General features: G+C 34.0%; 1 protein-coding gene across 1 annotated transcript; it reads right to left on the bottom strand.

Annotated features, from left to right (window-relative positions):
* Positions 1–963: 963 nt before the first annotated feature.
* Positions 964–22,190, bottom strand: LOC121384082 (tRNA pseudouridine synthase A-like). Its single transcript, XM_041514306.1, has 18 exons — positions 21,372–22,190; positions 20,111–20,246; positions 17,751–17,795; positions 13,957–14,048; positions 13,315–13,408; positions 12,863–12,931; positions 12,113–12,182; positions 11,140–11,240; positions 10,216–10,243; positions 9,713–9,791; positions 9,263–9,308; positions 7,632–7,725; positions 7,164–7,234; positions 6,362–6,406; positions 5,624–5,698; positions 4,770–4,840; positions 3,590–3,707; positions 964–1,852 (listed from the first exon to the last, which is right to left on the bottom strand). The coding sequence occupies exons 2-18, from the start codon at positions 20,201–20,203 to the stop codon at positions 1,475–1,477; spliced, it is 1,569 nt and encodes a 522-aa protein (XP_041370240.1). The 5' UTR covers positions 20,204–20,246; positions 21,372–22,190; the 3' UTR covers positions 964–1,474.
* Positions 22,191–23,622: the final 1,432 nt, after the last annotated feature.

Below are 23,622 nucleotides of genomic sequence, written 5' to 3'. Positions count from 1 at the left end.
CATAAAGAGGGATACAGCATTTTAATTTATTTTTTTATGTGGTTTGGGTTTGGGGGTGCTGATGATTATTCTATTTCATAACAAAAACACCTTGTTCATACGATGTCTATTTACATGTCACATGTATAGCACTGATTTATATCAACCATATTGAGGAATTTTATTTTGCTTGCTAGTATATTTTCACAGATTTTGGACATAATTACAAATAAAGATAATGTTTTATTTAATGACTCTTCAACACAAGGGGCGGGACGTAACCCAGTGGTAAAGTGCTCGCTTGATGCAGTTGATGTGGTATCGATCCCTGTTGGTGAGCCCATTGGGCTATTTCTCGCTGGTACATCAAAGGCTGTAGGATGGTACATATAAAAGATCCCTTGCTGCTAATCGAAAAGAATAGCCCATGAAGTGGCGACAGCGGGTTTCCTCTCAATATCTGTGTGGTCCTTAACCATATGTCCGACGCCATATAACCGTAAATAAAATGTGTTGAGCGAGTCGTTAAATAAAACATTTCCTTCCTTCCTCAACACAATTTTAAAATGTGTTGAGTGTGTCATTAAATAAAACATTTCCTACCCTTTATTTGTAAATTATGAAAGTCCTGTCGACTTCGTTATGGTAATAAAATAATTATACTTCACTCCATTTATAAATTAACTTTAGGATCAATCCCTGTTGGTAGGCATGTTTGGCTATTTCTCATTCCAGCCAGTGCTCCACAACTGGTAAAACAAAGGTCATGATGTGTACTATCCTGTTTGTGGGATGCTGTAAAAGGTCCATTGCTGCTAATCGAAAAGACTAGCCCACTGGTGGCAGTGCGTTTCTATGGTCCTTAATCATGTCAGATGCCATGTAAGTGTAAATTAAAATGTGTTGAGTGCGTCATTAGATGAAATATTTCTTCTTTCTGATTGGGCTCACCATTAGTGTTTGAAAAAATAACAGACAAAAATATATGCAATACATTTATTAAACATGTAAATAATAAATGATATCACATTAACACAACTAGCCCGTGCTGTACATCTTTTAATAACATTTTCTTCTGCCAAGTTAAATGTATTCCTTCGACCACTGGTCTATTAAAACCTCTTTAACAGAAGAATCAACTTGGAAACTAAATGGCTGGTTTTATTAATAAATTTAACTGAGTTAGTACATTAATAAATTTAAAAAAATCCTTTGAAAATTTTCGTTTACAGTAATTTGAACAAAAAACCTACAACTAGAGCAACAAAAAGAATTGGAGCAATATTTGTTACTTTTTCCCTCATGGTTGGTCCTGTCCAATGGTTTCCAGGTTGCTGTGATATTTGAATAAAAGCTGATTTTACCGATATTTCTGTTTGGGGGTGTATGTACCGGTTATCAAATAGTAAAATGACAGATTGTTTTGTAGTTGCATCATCTTCTTTTCCTTTTTAATTTGATGGTTGGTTGCATCACTTTATAACTGTCTCATTTGTCATGATTTAGCCTCCACCCTCTGCTCCCGAGACCTGGATGATACTTGACTTTCATCTGTCAAATGTTCACTGTTCTGCGTATTTCTCTCCACTGCACCATGGTCAACTGAACCAACACCCTCCTCACTGTCCATACACGCAGATGGCAAATCTTCGGGAGCCACTGACGTCGACAGTCTATCTGTTTCTGTCTCAGTTTTTGTGGAGACATCATCATTATTAAAAGTCTTGTCTTTCAGTGAAGATAATTCCTCTGCCCTGCTCTCGGTTTTCTTGTCTTCAGATGTTTCAGAAGAATCAGTGTTAAGGTTCTCCTTTTCAGGATTACTGTCTGCTGATGACGCAGCGGTAGTCAACTTTTCCTGGGCTTTCTCAGCCTGGAGTAAACACAAAGAAAGCATTAGGAAAGTTAAAGGTTGTTTTTGTTTAACGACACAACTACAGCAAATTGATTTAATAATCATCGGCTATTGGATGTCAAACATTTGGTAATAATTATACATGTAGTCTTAGAGGAGACCTACTACATTTTTCCATTAGCAGCAAGGGATCTCTTATATACACTTTCTCAAAGAGGAGACAACATGTATTAACGCCTGTGATATACCAGTTGTGGGGCCCTGATTGGGATTGGAAAAAAACAATCAGTTTGATATACCATTGGTGGGGCACTGATTGGGATGTGTAAAAAAACAATCAGTTTGATATACCAGTTGTAGGGTACTGATCTGGACAGGAAAAAACAACCAGTTTGATATACCAGAAAAACAATGGGTCTACTGAGGTGGTTCGATCCTGTGATGTAAACGCCTCATGTGTTGCTCTACCGACTGAGTTAGATACCGTTCCAGAATATTAGGAAAGAAATTCAACTATTTGGCGCCTAACGTGGTTATTTGGACCCTTGATCCTTAAATCAACACAACATATTTTACATGCACTTTTTTTTATAGATCGAGGTCAGGTCAGGTCGGCTCCTCTGTCCAAGACATTTCATGTACTAGTCACGAGGCACAGGCTGGGACTGGCAAAACACTAGTTTTTTTTATTGACGGTGATCAGATTTTCTCCATTTGACTAATAGTAGGCCTAAACAGAAAGTAATGTACAAATAGTGATTTTAAGAAAATAATAACACAATTAAATGATCAAACATTTGTGCATATTTTAATTTTCTTACATTCCTACTTGAGACAACACCAAGATTTATGATATCAACATGGTGATGTCCAAAACTTAAAGAACTGCTTTAAAGAACATCTCCATGGTGATGATCGAGACCACCCATTAAAATTAACACAACAGATACTGACTGCACAAGTTAACTGTGTAAGCTTTTACTCACTGTATATACATTTCAAAACAACAATGCACATGACAAATGGTACCACATGGCCACTCTTTGTATTATTCTTTATCCAAAACCTAGTAAGTCTAAACTAAAAGCAGTAACAAACACTTCTTATGATCAAATTTCTGCATGAGACAGGACCCGGGATGGACATGCCTGAAACCTTAGTGGTATAGGAGCATGTTAAAATAGTTTAAAGCGTCGAATGAAATGAATATGTAAGCAGTATGACGTGATTTAATATGCTATAAGGTATTACTAGTACGTGAAAACAGGGTTTGACAAATCCACCAGCCCTTGATCCCAGCTGGTGAATTTATGGTCTAGACTAGTGGAAAATGTCATCTGTGTTACTACAGCCAAAGCTTCTGTGAGGGATAGTGACGTTCTCAAAAAATCTGTCAAACACTGCTGAAACACTTTAATTTCATGGTATTACACTGGAACTGTAACTAATTCACTAAACTCTTGCAACTTTGTGATGTCGCAATACAATACTAAAAGACTTAGAAAGAGGATGCTTTGTTGTCTAGCAGAGCCTAAGAGACCTTTGTGAATTAGGCTCCTGGGCCCATATTTTCGAAGCTATCTTAGCCTACGAAATCGTGAAATCATCGTAAGCTACGACGTCACTATGGCGTGCGCTGTAGTGACGTCACAACCTACGACGGTTTTACGATTTCGTAGCGCTAAGATGGCTTCGAAAATAGGGCCCCTGGCCTATATTGTTACAATAAAATTTTCCAACTGTTTTCGTACACACCTGTTTTGCCCGTTCAGCGTTTCTGAGAATGTTGCGTGTTCCAAACCAAAACTTCTGATCTTCGTCCAATTCCAAGTCAAACTTGTGACACTGCAGTGTTGCCAGCCAACGGAACATCCTTTCACATGTTAAAGATTTATTTTTAAAAGTTTATTTTGTTTAATGACACCACATTGATTTATTAATCATCGGCTATTGGACGTCAAACATTTGGTAATTTAAGACATATAGTCTTAGAGAAGTTAGAGCACATTTACTTATTAATCATCGGCTATTGGATGTCAAATTTGGTAATTTTGACATATAATCTTAGGAAACCCGATACATTTTCCCATTAGTAGCAAGGGATCTTTTATATGCACCATCCCAAAGACAGGATAGCACATACCACAGCCTTTGATATACTAGTCGTGGTGCACTGGAAAGATATATTATTCACGAAGACCTATATTTAGCACCTCCCACTCATCCTGAAAAAAATTATTAGACGGTCTTATCCTTTAAACAGATAAAATACTCGAAATAACGGCCTGCAAAAAGCAAAATGCCATTCATTTTTTAACATAGCAGGTGATATAAAAATTCTAAAACTACCCAAAAATTGCAGGTAATTTTTTTCAACTGACCGATATATGTACTATCATCTCATCTTCTATTTAGCTGAGGCTAAGCTTGTGATTTGTTTATATGTTAATATTATAATGCTCTAAAATACACATCGCAGGTCCTAATGTTCCACGTACTGTCCCAAACATTCCACTCACCCCATGCTGTCTTCTTTCCAGCAGGCCATGATGTTTTTTAAGCAGGCCATATGTTTTTTGGCCTTCTATTTAAAAACATAACAGCAGGCAGGGTTTCTGCCAGAGGGTAAACGGGTATGGCGCCATAACCAAATATGTTTGCAGTGGGTTTTTTTTAAAGTTAACGTTTTAACAAAATTAATTACTCTTTATCATTACTGTATGATTTTCTTAACTCTAACCCTAAACTTAACCCATTTTCTTTTTGGGGTAAGGCTCCAATACCCTCTGTTGACTGTTTGCATTCAATTCCATAGCACCATACCCAAAAATTTCTTTCTGGCAGAAACACTGGCAGGCCATATTTTATTTCTTATTTGGAGCACCGTGACCTCATGTTCCCACTGTAAGCGATTCTCAAAATGAACAAAGGATACACTTTCTCTTCTTTCTCTGATCTGACAATATGCTTGATGATGTACTCTTCCTTGAATTTGTCAATTTCATCCTGAAAAATAAAACATGTCATTGGTATGTTCTTGATTACATAATGTATCAATGACTGGATTATATACGAAAGCGACAGCCTTTAGCAGTCAGTTATATCCAGCAATGAATGCTTGAAATACATTACTTGTAGTAGCTCAAATAGTATTTTAGATTACAGACAAAACACAGAAAATCTTAAGTCTATTTTTAAAAAACATGCCACATGATTCAGATATTTGATATATGGCATATTTCTTTCTTTCTTTTTTTGCATGTTAATATAGTTTTGTGTAACATTAACACTGTAATGAAGCTGTGGAAATGTGGGATTAAAAACTTTCCACTAATCTGCTGAAATAGGAAATGGTAACAATATATACTCTCCGATATGGTAAGACTAAGTCACAAGGAAGAAGAAAGGAAGGACATGTTCTATTTATCGACACACTCAACACATTTTATTTACGGTTATATAGCCACACAGATATTGAGAGAGGAACCCGCTGTTGCCACTTCATGGATTACTCTTTTCAATTAGCAGCAAGGGATCTTTTATATGCACCATCCCACACAGGATAGTACATACCACAACCTTTGGTACACCAGTTGTGGACGGAGCACTGGTTGGAACGAGAAATAGCCCAATGGGTCACCGACGGGAATCGATCCTAGCTGTAGTTGCAGGTGAGAGACAAGGACTGGGATGGAATATGGAAGGAGAATGGAAAGAAATGAGATGGAATTCAAATGAAGGAAAGGAGCACCTGAATAAAAGTGCACCGCACCGCCAGACAATACTAACTTTCAAATTATCCCAATCCATAGGCTCGTGCAGGCCATCCACTCCAAACTTCTTGTTGTACCCATCAAAGTGCAGCTGTGAAAGACGCAAATCACACATTACACAATACAGTTACATATAAAAATAATTATTATTAATATAAGCTGGGAATAATATTTCAAAATCTTAGGTAACTGAAAGTCGGTTCACGTGAGTTTTACTTAGGTAACCGATTGTTTGGTTATGTGAATATAGTTCTAGTAACTGATGAGTTAGACCTACCTAACGGTAAAACACTTAACTACGGTTCTGTGCTACATTGGTGCTTTAAATGTATTAAAAAAATGAACTGATTTTCAAGTTGACTTCTGATAGGGTACTTTTAATTTTAGAAATTAATTGTTCACCACATAACCAATTGACGGTTCAAGTGATTTTAAAGTTGAATAACTGACACATGAACAGAACAAGAGTTCTCATAAAATATTGTTCCCTGAGTAAGTATATATATATTTTTTTTAAGTCAATTTTTAAATCTACAAAACATATTATAAAGCACATGGTAGCAATATGTATTACAAAACCCCAGTTATTAATTAATACAAAAAATATATATTACATCAGAAGTAATCGATTAAGATATTTCCATTTTTTTTAAAATACCATATGACTATACAGTGATCATTCAAATCATTTGCTATTACAAATATAACATGGTCTAATGGATGGTGTTCACTGTAATAAATAAAGTTTACCTACCCGCTCTAAAAAAAGTCCAACTCCAGGAGCTTTGGGTACATCCAGCTGAAAAATACCCAAAAGTAACTAATAATAAAACAACTATAAAACCCCAAATATAAAACCCTTAATGTCAAAACAAAATTTTATTATTCTTGGCCCAGAAGTATACAGCTTTTAGAGTCAAGACTGATAGTTAAAAAGTATGTAAAAGTTTGTCTTGTTTAACGACACCACTAGAACACACTGATTAGACTCTTACCGAGTCTGAGATTAGCAACATGACAATGCCATACAAACTGAATGCATGTCATGTTATTAACGATTTGAGTCTGGATCCTAAAGTTTTATAAGCCTTCGAACACCTAATGGTTGAAAATGTGAATGATAGTCTTGAGTAGAGAATAAGAATAAGAAATTTGTTTTCTTTAATGACACCACTAGAGTACATTGATCAATTAATCATCAACTATTGGATGTCAAACATTTGGTAATTCTAACATGTAGTCATCAGAGTAAATCCACTACATCTTTTTCTAATGCAGCAAGGGATCTTTTATATGCATTTTCCCACAGACAGGATAGAACATACCATTGCCATTGATATACCAGTTGTGGTGCACTGGCTAGAATGAGAAATAGCCCAATGGGCCCACCGACGGATTGATTCCAAATCGACCGTGCATCAAGCAAGCGCTTTACCACGGGGCTAGATCCCACCCCTAGACTATACGAGTCAAACTAAACATTTAGACATGCATTAAAGCACAATCGTTATTCATAGAAAAATGTACATAATATCTAATAAAAAAAATTTACCAACCCTTTTTGGTTTCCAAGACTTTTCAATAATATCCTTTCCACAATATCCCTTGACAATGGCTGTTGTTAAACCTACAAAATCAAGGTACACAGGGAACATTATTATACAGTACTAAAATAAATACACATTTATTTTATTTGAGCAATAGACTATTGTCTACTATTAGCAATATATCATCTTTACATAAGAGTTAACTGGAACTTAACTTTGATGTGGATTAAACACACATTAAGTCATAACAATATACAATGAATATAGAAAGTGAAAATTATTTCTGTTTTTTTTAAGTTAAGACACATTTTGTATTAAACCGACAGGGACTTTCACCAGTGGAAAATGAAGAGGATTAAAAGTGAAAAGAAAACTGTAAACTAGACAGATATGCCCTGGGACCTGGATGTTCAGGGATTATTAATAATTAGAAAGAAGTTCAACAGTATTAAGAAAATACATAAAACTTAAACTCACCAATCATTTTACGAATGTGATGCAACATAAAACTTTGACCTTTGACTGTCAATGAAGTGAACTCGATTCCATCTCTGACAAAAGGCTTACTACACTGTAGATAAAATAATCAAAATAAAATTAAAATATAACAATATGAACACCATGTACAAGCATTTGACCAGCTAATATTTTAGTTGTATAATGTAGGGAAAGGTCTTTATATAGGCTATGCCTGTTGACCAATCCCATCTGTTAATATAAACAGAAATAAACATTGTATAAACCAAGAGTTTATTTTGTGATAATAAAACAAGATATTCTCATTCGAAATCTAGGCAGATTCTGTTGCTTTGTCTGCTTTGGATTTGCCTCATGCCTGGGTTGGTGTACCGTATACTGATTTTAAATATAATATCAACCAATTTATCTTTTTGACTTTGCAACGTGATTGGGATGGTGCGGTTGCGAACAAGCTTCATGCTATCAAGCCAGTCTTGGGAGTAGCAGTCCTCCTATAGACAGTGCAGGAAGGATGAAATAGTCTTGTGTCATGCTCGCATCGGTCATACTTACTTGACCCATTCATTTATTTTGAAGAAGGATCCTCCACCTCAGTGTGAGCACTGTCAGTGTACTCTGACGGTACACCACATTTTGGTGGAATGTCCTCATCTCAAAGAAACTAGAAGAGATATTTTTGGTCAGAGAAATATGATGGAATTATTTCGATTCCATCCAGAATTAGTTTTACAATTTTTATATGATACTGACTTTTACTCTAAATTTTTATTTTATCTATCTGTGATATTTGTATTTTTGCACAGTCCTTTATACTGTTTTTATTCAAATCTTGAATTTTTATATTGATGTGATTCAACATTTAATGTTTTGCTTTTACCATAGTGTGACACCCAACATTCATTCATTCATTCATTCTAAATCTAAATATGAATCAAAAACTACTTTACATCATTGTGATCCTGTGATGAAACAATAATAAAACCCCAAAATTTATCATACTGTGGGGTGGGGGAGAGAGAGGGAAAAGCTTGTGACAATTTGAAATTATTTCGCTTGGGATATAAACATGATAGAAATGGAAGCTTGTTTAATATCCTATAATTATAGTACATACCTACCATTCACAAAATAAATTTTATTTAAACAAAGTATGAAAGGGACATTCCTGAGTTTGCTGCAATTTTTAAAATGTTATCAACTAAAAGACTCTTTTTAACGATTTTAATTACATATTAAATATATCTGTCTGCATATAATATTAGCACCTATATATTAAACATGTTTCTGATTGTTCTAATATTTGTATTAGGTTATATTTCATTTTATTTCCTAAACATTTTTTTTCATACGTACAAAATTATTTAAAAATAAAATCCAGTATGGGCTTCTTACAAATATTAAGACGACCAAAAATGCACTGAATATACAGACACTGATATTCTAAACAAGAAAATATATTTAATATGTAAGTTTAATCGTAAAAATATTGTATTAGTCGGAAACATCTTACAATGCAGCAAACTCAGGAATGTCCCTTGAATAGGAGTAAATTTGTGTTATAAAATAACAATTCTGCTCCCCTCGTAAGTTCAATTTTAGAATAGCCCTAATGTACAAACAACACTCACCTCAAATTTAATTATGTATCTTTTGGCACTTGGATCATTTGGCTTTCTGTTGAGATACAAGAATTCATCAGAATTAAATGTTTTGCCTGCCATAAACGTATTCAGTATCACTCACAGAAGCATCCATAAATGTGCATCTCAATGTACGTTAATTTTATTATCATGTTTTTAAAAATCAATTTCAGTATTTCTTTTAGCACAAATACATGTATGTTGTAAAAGCTGCACCAGTGTAATCTACGAAGGAATACAAAAGAAATTAGTTTTCCATGAAAAATTCTTTAAAAAAATGATAAACAGAGCATTTTAATAAGACGGTCAACAATGTACCAAAAGCCACAAAATTTAATGTAAACCAAAAAATTATTATTAAAGTCTACATCTTCATACAATATATCTTATGGTGATACAAATAATGAGCGTATACTCATTTACAGTCAGTACACTTACACGCCCGATGTGTAGTTGTGAAAATTATGTGTCCCCTGGAACATCGCAAGAATCTCTCCAACTTGTTTTATTGTGTCATCTAGAAAAAACCCGAAAATTTACACAATGCAGAGACAATTTATTCAGTATAACGGCCACAGGTCCATAATATAATCATAAGCTCATTATATGTTCAGAGCATGACATTTGTACAATATATATACACAAATATTTACATTTATGTATTTCTGGTATGTACACAATATTATGACACTAAACTCTTCTTAAATTTCAGTTAAATACAAATTAAAAAAATGACACAATTTCCCATCTACAAAAGCCAGAAATACATAAATAAAACTGGAAACGAAAATTCCACATACAGACTAGAGTCGAATCAATTATAGATAACAATTATTTATCAACAAAAGGTCCGCCATGAATCTCCCTTGTATACAGAATATCATGCCTGTGATACACACACGAGTTTAGACAACTGTATGGGTGTATACAGCAATACATACCATCCACTCGATAAGCTTCTGTTATGAACTGAAAAACAGAAACAAATTACACTTGCAAAACATACATGTAGTTAACTCTACTGGGATTAGAAAATAAAATTAATGTAAATATTAGTCAGTTTATAAAACTAACAGAAACTGTTTTTTTTTTTTTTAATTTGAAGATCTGGAGCTGGTTGTTCAAAACTAAGACTAAATCAGCGTAAGTAATAACTGAAAATAGAAGGTTAAAATTTGATTTAGAACAACCAAATATATTCATATATAATCAAATATAAAGTTTATTTTGTATCTGTGCACAAATAATTCAAACGAAATTTGTTTAGACAAACCCATGGTTAATTTAACAATGCTTTGAACAACTGTGCCCTGACTTTTACACAAACTTTTATTTAAAATCATATAGAATTATTTATATGTACATCTGATTTATCTAAAGCAACAGTTATTCAAAATTATTCATCAGATAACATATGCAGTTATGTTAAAGTTTGTTTTGTTTAACAACACCACTGGAGCACATTGATTAATTAATCATCAGCTATTGGATGACAAACATTTGGTAATTCTGACACGTAGTCATCAGAGGAAAGCTGCTACATTTCTCCTAATGCAGCAAGGGATCTTTTACATGCATTTTCCCACAGACAGGAAAGCACATACCACGGCCTTTGTCCAGTTGTGGTGCACTGGTTGGAACGAGAAAAATTTCCAATCAGCTGAATTGATCCATCGAGGTGCTTTGATCTTGTGGCACAAGCACCTCAAGCGAGCACTCAACTGACTGAGCTAAATCCCAACCATTGCAGTTATGTAAAAAAACCCACATCTTTAGATGAGAGGTAACAACAAACCAACTGTCTGAAATAAAATCAAATACAGAGACGCGTTGAGAGGATTCCATTACATGTGTGTGGTGCATACCTTTTCAAAAGGGGCGAATGAATAGGTGGGCAGCATGTAGGTGTATGTTCTGTGGCTGCAGTGGTGCTGTCCGTCGAAACCCCTTGTTCCACGAGTGTAAGCTGTAACAGAGAACATATTCAGTCATATAATGAGACTTTGATTACCAACTGATCAAATGTATGAACAAAAAATCTGCATATTCCTTTGATTGACTGAAACATATTTTATTGCTTTTTAAAGAACAAATGGATTAGGCATAAGTTACACAACTTACTAGGCCTTCTCCAAAATACATACATATTACGACAGTAATATATTTTGCATATTCCTTAAAATGACAGACCCTAGTTTTTAAACACTACGACGTATTTTATATTAATGTTGTTTTTGATCAATTAAATTAGAAGTACTTACATTTTATTATTTAGAATATTCATTTTCATACAACTGAAGTGGAAGTTGTCAACCATGTTTTGGTACTACCCCCAAAGGCATTTTTCATAATTTTAAAAACGCACGTTCATCTGAGAAGTAATGGTTATCGAGACAAGCTCTAGTTATTTTTAGACAGTATTTCCCCATTTAAACATCACAGACATTAGCTTCTCTCTATTATAACTTTATCCAAATGTGTTGCAGGTATGTCGACTTACTAAACTTAGTGTCCATTTTCACAGCCTGAAATTAGGGTCTGAGCCTTTAAATGAAGTTTTAAACACATAAGTAACACAAACCATCAAAAAATAATATCACACAGATAGACACAAGAAAATAGTTAGTCCATCACATGACACAACATTTCAATACTATTTAATCCATACCTGTGACGTCACACTACTGTCCTAGGTATAGATTATTTTTCAGGTCAGAGATTCGAATACAAGACAGACAGAACTTGTACACTGTAAACAATTAACTTGTACTCATCCCCATGGGGTTCATAACTGTTCACGAATTTCCTCGTACATTATTGATTACGTAATAAACGTACCAAAGACCCGGATCTGTGGAGGCAGGTGCTTGTTGATCTCTTCAGGGACATTATCCTTGTTGAGCAACATGTAAACAAACAAATTACAGCATAAAACCAAACGATACACGCACTTAAAATAGATTAAAGCATTATAATTATTTAATTCATCAATTAATATTTTGACACATTCTATTAATTAGTATTTACCTAAGAAAATGAAATACTGTTAAAGATGTATATATATATAAATAACTAAAATAACTAGTTAATGATGTAGGATATTGGATTTATCCTGTGAAGGTAAAAATTGGAAATTTCTCATTACAGTCTGAACACAGACAGACCATAAAAAGTAAGGGGAAAAGCTATTATTTCTGTTATTTCTGCTACATTGCATAATGATGTAGAGGTCAAATTAGCGATTTTGAATTGTAGCTATGCATGTGACATCACATAAGTGGCATCAAAAATCATGATCAGCTAGTATATGGTCATGACTTTGTTTTAATCGGTCATCATAATCGGCGGATAGAAACAGTGGTAGCGGAATAAAAACATTTAATTATTCTGTCCTATGTTTTTGAGAAAAAAACAACAACAACCCAACACATGCTAATTTTCATTATTATTATTATTTAATAGTTTTAACATTGAATTTTTTTTTATTTCAAAGGTCTAAACTAATTTAAGTTTTCCAAAGTACAACATACATATAACTGATCATTGGTACAAGCAGACAGGTGTGTTAAAGTGCTTTTATTTACTTATCTTGAGAGAAATGACATTTCCTGCTGCTGACACGCCCTTGTCAGTCCTAGACGCTCTCTGGAATGACATCTGAAATAAAAATGTAAACAAACAGGGATAAAAGTACTTGCTTATTGCATTAAAAATACATGTAATAACGTTAAAGTAGAATTCAGTGATTTATTAGTCTAGGGAAAACACAAACAGATTTTTTTTTTTTTAAATAATTTATAAAGAAACCAGACATTAATAAAATATTTATGTAATCTGAAAATATCAGGTCATTAAATGTTTTAATACCTAGCCATGTGTTGTACCCTTTAGATATTGAATTACAATTTTGCATCAAATCTTTATAGACTTGAAATATTACGACATAATCAGAATGATATTCATTAACATGTTTCACATCATATTAAAGAAACTTCGTATGATGAAAACAATGTTAGGCTAGTACACAAATGTAGCCTGACCTTGTGTGGTGTATCCGCGTGCTCCTGGGGAATCAGTTCAGCTTTCAACAACGCCTGGATTAGTTCCTCCTCTATTGTGGGGAAACCAGCATTCCTGTAAAAAACACACAACATGCTAAACAGCATTAAATGAAAGCACTTTAACTACAGTTCTATTTGGTGTCTAGTATTCGCTTATTTCAACATTATCAACAGATCAAGATCGATCGATCGATCGATCGATCGATCGAGAGAGAGAGAGAGAGAGAGAGAGAGAGAGATCTGCTTTGTTCGCAAAGGATACTCAAACACAAAAGCAGGAAGTGATCTTTCATACATATTTACCACAGACAGGACAGTACACACCACAGCCTTTGATGTATAAAGCTGTGAAGCATTGGATGTGACAGCCTGTCAGGAAATTACAATGGCAAAGCCATGATGGCTAGCATGTCATATGCTGAATAATGTAGTGAACAAAATGAATCGACAAAACTGCTACACAGGGTTGTTTTTTAAAATAGTTAATCCAACACAGAAAAAGAACACAAATATTATGGACAGTAATCATTCATAATTTCAAAGAAACACAGATTTATATAAATGACAGAATGCACAGTATTGTAATGTGTTGCAGTAAACAGTGTGGATATATCTCCTCACCTTTGTATTCCGTAGTACCCCGCCCCACAATATGTCAGAAGTAGAGCAACTTTTCTTTTCCTGTCTGGACGTCCCACCATTGGTGCTGCAACCTGAAATATAGTTGAATCATACTACATAATACAGTACAAAGTAAGCTTGGTAGAATTAAAAACATTGACAATATGTATATATTTTAAACTGTTTGCTACAATGTATCTATACATACCTTCAAGGCAATAAACTACTAGTAATTAAAAATATTTTGTATACAACAATGTGATTTTGATGTTTTGTTTAATTTAGCAACTAAGAACCATCCTTAACTGTACTGATCCAAAATAAAACACAGAGCTCACCCTGCCCATATGGAGCCAATTGCTAATCATTATACAAAGTGGCTAGTACATTTAGTATCTGGCTAATAAAATTGGCTAAAACACAATTCTTTCCAGTATAATCCTGGAAAACAACTGTATTTTGAGTAGATATGATAATGTGTTGCTGACTTTGACATTATGTGAGACAAAGTCAATGCTTTCGATTACGAAATAGTGACTATACTTTGGGTCATCAAAATCAGTTTATCTGGAAAATACACCATTAAGTTTTACTGCACTTTTGATACTTAATGTAAAGACCTAATCCAAGTAACAAGAATAGAAATGGACATTTAAATATTTAACCTCCATCTCATTAAAGGAGATACAGATTTTTCACTTGACTAATATGGATTATTTTGTTTGTTAGTTTTATTTAATGACACCACTAGAGCACTGATTTATTAATCATTGGCTGTTGGATGTCAAACATTTAGTAATTTTGATATATAGTCTTAGAGGAAACCAGCTACATTTTTTTTATTAGTAGCAAAGGATCTTTTATATGCACCATCCCACAAACAGGATAGCACATACCACAGACAAAAAATAACCCAATGGGCCAACCGACTGGGATCGATCCCAGACCGACCGCACATCAAGCAAGCGCTTTACCACTGGGCTACGTCCCACCCCTAATGTGGATTAGTGCCTGATAAAAGTTACTAGTGTTGTTATATACTTTATAAAATACAGCCACTGCAGGGCTTTAGATCTCACTAATCTGGGCACAATAGGTGGGGGTTTTATCTGTTCGGACTGCCTGAGCACAATGAGGTCTTTTTAACGCAGTAATGTTAACAGTTATTAAAAGGTGATAAAGAGTTGTAGATATTCAGAAATGCATTTCAAGTTATTTTCAGGGCTCGCGCTGTCGGTAGCCAAATTAGCCATTGGCTATTTCTTTTTACAAAAATGGCTAATAAAATGTGTAAGTGGCTAAAATTTTGGCTAAGCTATTTTCTATCTTCTGATCTGAACAAACGGTTACATAATCTCTCCAACATTTTCATATTCATATATATAAATACTCTATATAATACTGCACAAAACAATTTTGGCTAAAACATTTTCATTATGGGCCATTCCGTGGTATTTGGTCCATGGGTGTGGAAATTTCAAAATGATCTATTAAACTAAATTTTTATTATAGCTTAAAGTTAACACCCGTAAGCACATACAAATATACTTTTATTGCCAATTTACGTATGTTTTATGGGGTTTTATGATGGTTTTATTTGAAAAAAGAATTTTTGTAAACCAGGACGTGACATTTGTTTTTTGGTAATAACTAATATTTCATTACTGTTATGTCAAATTTAAAAATTAACTATCAGGACATCACATCTAAAATATATATACTACATATGAAAATACTACTTTGCCTTCTTTCATATCATAATTAGTATATTAAAATATTTTTCAAAATATATAATGTCACATCCTGGCTGATTTGACATATAAAAGTTAGTTTTATTTAAAAACTATTTTTCAAAAATAAAAATCCTTTTTAATCCTCCTCCTTCTCAATGTTCCAAGCATAAATAAAAGGTATAATGATGACTGGTTGTATTAAATGATAAAAATAACCACCTCAAACTTTGAGCCAGGACGTGACATTCAAGATGGCAGGTTAAATTGAGTAAAGATTAAAAATGTATTAAATTTCTCTATATAAAGAAATTGGCAAAACTGACTAGATAATGCACATGTACCTAAAAGAAATTACTTTTATTTTCGATATTTTACCCTTCACCATTAAGAATCAGAAACAGAAAAAGTGGAAGTTCGGGAGAGCATGTTCGAATATTTAACGTGGATTTATGTAGATTAAAAAAAATACTATTATCAATTCTATGCTTCTATGTTTTGACCAAACAGTGAATTACTGATAATCTACCAATTTAAGGAATATAGTATTTATACCAAATGTTCCATTTTGTGAACCCAAACTGGTGTACACATACAATAAATATTGTGTCAAAGAAATAGAATGTTCTGCTAAAATCTTAAGTTTATACCTTGGCAGATACGGGTATCCAAACATGAATTAGAATATATAAACCAACATTCCTCTAGTGAAGGATGTAATTGGTAAAGATACATGTTGATCATAAAACTTGGGTTGGATGAATTCAAATCAGTTGTGTCGATGAGATTTTTGCTATTGTCAACCATCAACAGTTTATATATTAATATACATTGTTGACAGTTTGGCCTATCAGATAATGATAAACAGAAAGAAGAAACTGTCCAAAAACTAATTTCTATACTGACTGGGGTTCATATTTTGAATTCCAATTAAATCAGATGATCATAAAAATACCAGCAAAAGGCAAAATATAATATATTTTAATTCTAAAACATATGGTAAATTGCAAACAAGAATTCTTCAGAATTAAATGTCTTGCCTATACCCCAAACTTATTCAGTGTCATTGATAGTACATCTGTAGATATTCATCTCAATGCATATTAAAAATGTTTCTAAAATATTTTTAAAAAATCAAACCTCAAATATTTTTATTACAATTTTAAAATAATAAAATTGAAAAACAAATTTTGACGTGCATTAAGGAGAACATTCATAGATAGAACTATAAATGAAGCTTTACTGATGCAGGACATGTAATTTATGAGAAATGAAGCTACATTTGTACAATCAATGTTGAGCTAAATGCAAAAATTGATGCCGCAGCCAATGAAAAAGTAACACCTAGATACTTCGTCTTTTTAGTTTGTACATGTATTGTACAGGTAGGACAAAAATCACCAGACTTAGCAACATCAGGATAAGCAATCTTGTTGACAAATGATATGGTTATGGGTTATAAAAGTATATTATATGAATATTGTATGAGAATTTTATTTTTGCACAACGACAGTTCAATTAATTAAGATTTTATGCACTTATTTTGATGATAAAAATACTTAAAACCAGTAAATATCATTGGTTTCATAAACTAACAGTGTTTCAATAGTAGTATTTGATAGACATATCATTTATTAGGCCTGACATGCTAATACTACAACATGTAATGAGCCTATAAATGATAAAACTGAATTTCTATTTAAAAAGGACTTTTAGTTAAGGAGATCATAAGAGTCAGAATGTCACGTCCTGGCTTAAATCATTACCACGGAATGGCCCTTATGGCTAATAAAAATCCCATTTGGCTACAGGTATTTTTTATCCAGGGTGAGCTCTTTATTTTATTCTATTTATATGGCTTAACATTTCAGTGGTTTTGAGATGAAATGATTTAAGATCAGCAAGTTTGTATTTAATTTAGGCTTGGTTAGTTTGGACACAACATTTAACATCTCAACTTAGGTGCAATTGAAAGCCCCAAGTCTGTATAATTATTGGACAAAATACTTACATCCAGTTTGTATTATTAGTATGTGTATTATTATTATTGCAAAAAATACTTACCTCCACTTTGGCTTTCTTTTTGGCTGGTTCTTCTTCATCATCTACCTAAAAACAAAAAATAAACAAAGTTATCCAGTAACACTATCACTATCAGGAATTTTGTATGCCAACAAGTTCAAGTCTTGGTATAAGTTAACATGCCCAATTGTATTTGATGGAGTTAGAGTTAGGTATAGCTAATGATCTTCCAATGATCAAAAATAAAAACATGATCTACCGATGTGATAAAAATCCATAACTGCAGGCCAGTTAAAATTGCAAGAATGATCGTTTCGTTCGTGTGTTGCTCGTGCAAATCTAATTTTGCATAACTTATTTTTTGTTCGCGCAAAATCTGGATCACCAATTACTTGTATATAACAGGTTACGCAAAAAAGAAATGGGTTACCTGGATTTATTTCTGCGTAACCGATAAATGGGTTACCTGGATTTATTTCTACGTAACTGATAAATAGGTCACACAGATTTTCAATTCTAAGAGGCTGGAACAGACTACTATGGAAAGATGTTAACTACAATCGTTCCAGCAGTTTAGATGATGGAAGTGATAATAAATATGATGGGGTTTGTTTTATATAATAAAAAACCCCAAATACTGAATATGTATCAAAGATAAAATTAACAGTTAGTGTTTATCATACTAGTCCTGGTGAATATGACAATAAAGCATGGTCCTGATAATTCAAATGCATCTTAAGTTCATATAAGAATAATTCTACTTACAAAATCAAAAGTTGATGTAAATATACATGTACGTATATATCAAGCAATTCAGGACAATGAAAATTAAAAAGCAGGTAACCAATTTCTTTCTTTGCATGACCACATGAATGAATATAATAGAACAGAATAGATGAGATGTTTAACAACACTCCAGCATGAGAAATACATTGGCTATTGGGTGTCAAACTATGGTAAATGCAAACAAATAAAGTGATGATCAACATCAATATCAAAATTAACCATATGAATGATGTCTTACAGCACATGAATGATGTCTTAGTACTCTTACATAACATGAATGATGTCTTAAATGAAAAATGGATTAAGCAAAACTGAATTACACGAGGAAGGAAGGAAGGAAATGTTTTATTTAACAATGCACTCAACACATTTTATTTATGGTTATATGGCATCAGACATATGGTTAAGGACCACACAGATATTGAGAGAGGAAACCCGCTGTCGCCACTTCATGGGCTACTATTTTTGATTAGCAGCAAGGGATCTTTTATATGCACCATCCCCCAGACAGGATAGTACATACCCAGGGCTTCTAGATTATGGTAGCCCCACTCCCATGGCTAGTGATATTCAGTGTTGGACTAGTAAATAATTACTATAACTAGCCCGACGCCTAGTGGAAAAAACCCCTGATCAAATGCTGCATTTACATATTTTGTAAATATGAATATCCTGCCCCCTCTTACCACCCCTAATCTAAGGGGTTTTAAGCTCTATCTCCCTCTTTAGGTGACATATCTGATTATTACTATTAGTAAAATTGTATTTATTTATAGTAGGGCTAGTGAATTTTTAATCATGGCTAGTACATTTTTAAAATCACTGATCCCACGGCTAGTGGATTTTTATAAAATTCTAGAAGCTCTGCATATCACAGCCTTTGTTACATCAGTTGTGGAGCACTGGCTGGAACGAGAAATAGCCCAATGGGGTTACCGACAGGGATTGATCCCAAACCAACTGTGCATCAAGCAAGCGCTTTACCACTGGGCTACGTCCTGCCCCTGAATTGCACAAGAGACATTTGAATGAAATTTTATGAGACCTGCAATGAGTAAACAACTTGGTAATTTAAGCAATAAATGATGATGGTGTGTGTGTGTGTGTGTGTGACTGTGTGCGTGATTGTGTGTGTGTGTGTGTGCATGTGAAAGTGTAAATATTCATTGGAGATGCAGGCAAAATTAATATGTTTATTGTAAAGTTAAGTAAGCAGCGTGTTAAAAATATTAGCTACATGTGTATGTACACAGTGAAATTATATCTTTTAAAAAATCTATCAATTGTTTTTTTGTTATTGTCTCTCATGTAAGTCATAACTATATATATATTGTAGATTTTATTTTATTTAATGATGATGTATATTTTATATTTACTGAGCTAATACTTTAATGCATAATTTGTTTGCCTACACATATCTACGACTGTACAAATCAATTTGTTTGGCAAGGACAGATATTGTTAATCAAACTTATCTTTAAGTTGCAACTGATTTAAAGTGAGTACAAAGTAACCACCAAAACATGTACATACCAGTTTGACATCCAATAACCGATGCTTAATAAATCAATGTGTTCTAGTGGTGTCGTTAAAAAAAAAAAACCTTTTGTACCTACCAATGGGTGTTTCAGTGCTGTTGGTAATGCCTCTGCAACGCTCTCCATTTTCTTCACAAATCTCGTTATTTGGACAATAATTTGTCTCAACATTAATGGAGGAATAATATCAAACTGTCTTGTACTGATACTTGTCCTGAAAAAATTCAATAAATGTTTGTTAATTCACTAATGAATTAAAAAAATGACAACTTTTAACAGTGTTTGAACATCCTACAGACCTTGGTTTTTTAAAAATCCAGGCGAGTGGAAAATCGCACACCTCAATATGCTAAGGCAAGTCAAAAATTGCACTCTCCAAAATAAATAAAAAAGGGTAGTGCAGCTCAGATTGGATTTTGACTGGTATGTCTACAAAATTGTCTATTAAACCAGTATTTCCCGATTTGTTCAACAAAGATAAATACCAGTTTAATGACTGCATGGAAGCCACTCCCATGTTTTTAATGTTTTAATGTTTTAATAAAAGGACCTTCCTGTTAGCTAAATGAGCTACGAAAAGTATTGGTTTTTGTAAATAGTGGAAATAAATATACAAATTTATTTTACGCGCAACATTTGTCAAGTGTAACGTGCGCTGTTTTTCACACTCGTCAGATTGAAATTATGTGCGCTGTACCAGCACCTTAAAAACCAAGGTCATCCTAAATGAACTTGTGAACAAAAACTAAACCCCCACACTTCCTTATATCACTCCACTCGCAATGGTTTTAAAATACAGCTTACAATACAATGTGTACAATATTTCATTAATGTCTTCACCAAAAATGGTGAATGATCAATTGTGCTCTCATCACGAGACAGAATCTTAACTCGCCCCATTGCTTCAACAATTGGCCTCAAACTGTTTAGTAAACTCACTCCGAAAATGTTACCAATTTACCCCAGTCAACCACCCCAATCCTACTTTACTATGTTTGGTTTAAATTGGATTCTGATTGGTAAGTGTACATGCAAACACTAATATTGTACATAAAACATTATTTTTATGGGTAACTTTTTATGAACTACCGTACTACGGTCAAAGGCACAATTCGTAAACCATCGTTTTGGTATCATACACAATAAATATAACCAGTAATCCCTCTGTAGCCCCCGTTCACACCCTCTTCAGGCTCTTGCCTTGGACAGTTGGAGGCTCTTCATAAGTTTATTTATTTCCAGTCAGTTGTCTAACCTTAGTATTAGCCTAACATTTAACTCAGAAGAGGGGGATAACAGTAAGATATTTTAACAACAACTACCCAATCCCAATACTTACCTAATTTATTATAATTAAAAATAATAATACGGTCACACGTGTTGTTACGTCTTTGAGAAAACGCTGGGAGCAGACATTTTTCTTCTTCTTCTACGATATATTCCTTCACTGATTTAAAGCATCAACGTTACTACATAAGCAACACAACCTACTAGATATGCAGCCAGTGTGACTCAAGCGGGTGTGCAGGCGGAGCGGGGGTGGGGGTGTGGGGGGGGGGGGGGTACCAAAGCCCCTGCTCAAGCAAGCAAAAAAAAAAAAAAAAAAAAAAAAAAAAAAAAATCACAATAGGCCCGACCCCTCAGTTCCTACAGGCTTGTTATTTATTAAGCCGTTTTGACATTTCACCTACAACTATCATGGGAGGTAACCCTCGGAAGTTTAACACACAAACTTTGTAAGAATTACCGGCCTCGGTGGTGTCGTGGTTAAGCCATCGGAAATAAGGTTGGTAGGTACTGAGTTCGCAGCCCGGTACCGGCTCCCACGCAGAGCGAGTTTTAACGACTCAATGGGTAGGTGTAACACCACTATACCCTCTTCTTTCTCACTAACCAATTTGGAGTTTTTAGATTTGCGGGTGTTATTGTCTATTTGATCCTGCAAATGTCAATTTTGACCGAAGGCATAAAATAGACATTGTGAACTGTGATTGGTTAATTACATTCTTTTTCCAGGATCAAATGAAAATAACACCCGGAAAGCTAATGATGTCATTAGCAATCAGAACAGGCCAAGATGACGATTCAAAGGTCTACAGTAAGATTGTAGCCAGGTATTTTTTTCAAGAAATACCAAATATACAGTTAGTTCCGTAGATCCCCCCCCCCCCCCCCCAAAAAAAAAAAAAAAAAAAAAAAAAAAACGAGTCAGTTTACTATGGACATAACCATATGGACTTTTTAGATTTGCGGGTGTTATTGTCTAGTTGATGCCCGCAGTTCATCTTTAACCTCAAGCGAACTCCTTCGGTCAAAAATTACAAATACGGTATCAAATAAACAATAACACTCGCAAATCTAAAAACTCCGTATGGTTATCTCCTAAATCAGAATACAGAACACACTCGCCATCAGTTTACAATAAAAAGTAACTCACTGTCCTGGACAGACAGCCCAAATAGCTGAGGCGTGTGTGCCCAGGACAACGTGCTTGAAACGTAATAGGATATAAGCCCGAAAATAAGTTGAAATGAAAATGTAAGAATTACTTCTCATAAATTTTGAAAAATGCAACGTATTAGTATTATGTGCTCTATATCCATTAATTTCTAGGACATATCACACTCTGTGAGTCTGCCAGTTTGTGTGTGTGTATGTGCACGCATGTGCGTGCGTATGTTTGTGTGCACGCATATGCTTGTGTGCGTGCACGTGTGTATGTGTGTGATAATCGTGTCACAACCAGCGGCCTACGACTTATAGACCAAAATTTGTTTTGTTTGACGACACCACTAGAGCACATTGATTTATTAATCATCGGCTATTGGATGTCAAATATTTAGTAATTTTTACATTTAGTTTTAGAGTGGAAACCCTCTACATTGTTCCATTAGTAGCAAGGTGTCTTTAATATACACCAACCCACAAACAAGATAGCACATGCCACGGCTTTTGATTTACCAGTCGTGGTGCACTGGCTGGGACGAGAAATAGCCCAATGGGTCCACTGACCTATAGATCAAGGCGGTGAAAATTGTTCTCCCGCTCTAATACAACAACGTATTTAACCGGAACATTATTGAAATGGGGTACTGTCGAGTTTCTTCCTGTAGTGTGTGTATTAGTGATTAATGTGTGATTTTCTTTTTTATCAGAGAGCTAAAAAATTATCGATGTAAAGATGTTTAACGTCAAACATAGGATTGTGGTTGTATTATAGCTGGAATCTTTGACTACCGTTTTGTAGGCCTGGTAAAAATATTGTAGGCAGCAAGGTTATGGGTCATTTTTTTCACTTTGCATCAATTGATGTAAAATAGCACTTAAATGTAAAGCTACCGTTTTCTCATTTTTCATACTTTTCCCTAAATCTGTACATGTTTTAACAGTAGAAACTGCAAACCGGCAAAGAATTGCTTTGTTTTCAGCCAAGATACAACCTGTTGAACCTTGTTACCTTTAAACAATCATCACGTCCATAACGGTGGGTACCTTCAGCTCTGAAAATGCCATTACAAATTAGTTATTGCCTTATTTCCAAGCTTTGTTATTAATTTTTAAATATAATGTGGCATAAAGCATGTGGAAAA

Source organism: Gigantopelta aegis, chromosome 10 (genome assembly GCF_016097555.1).
Source record: "Gigantopelta aegis isolate Gae_Host chromosome 10, Gae_host_genome, whole genome shotgun sequence".
NCBI classification, from domain to species: Eukaryota; Metazoa; Mollusca; class Gastropoda; order Neomphalida; family Peltospiridae; genus Gigantopelta; species Gigantopelta aegis.
The sequence above is the reverse complement of the archived record's forward strand: the minus strand, read 5'-3'. Positions and strand labels throughout refer to the sequence as shown.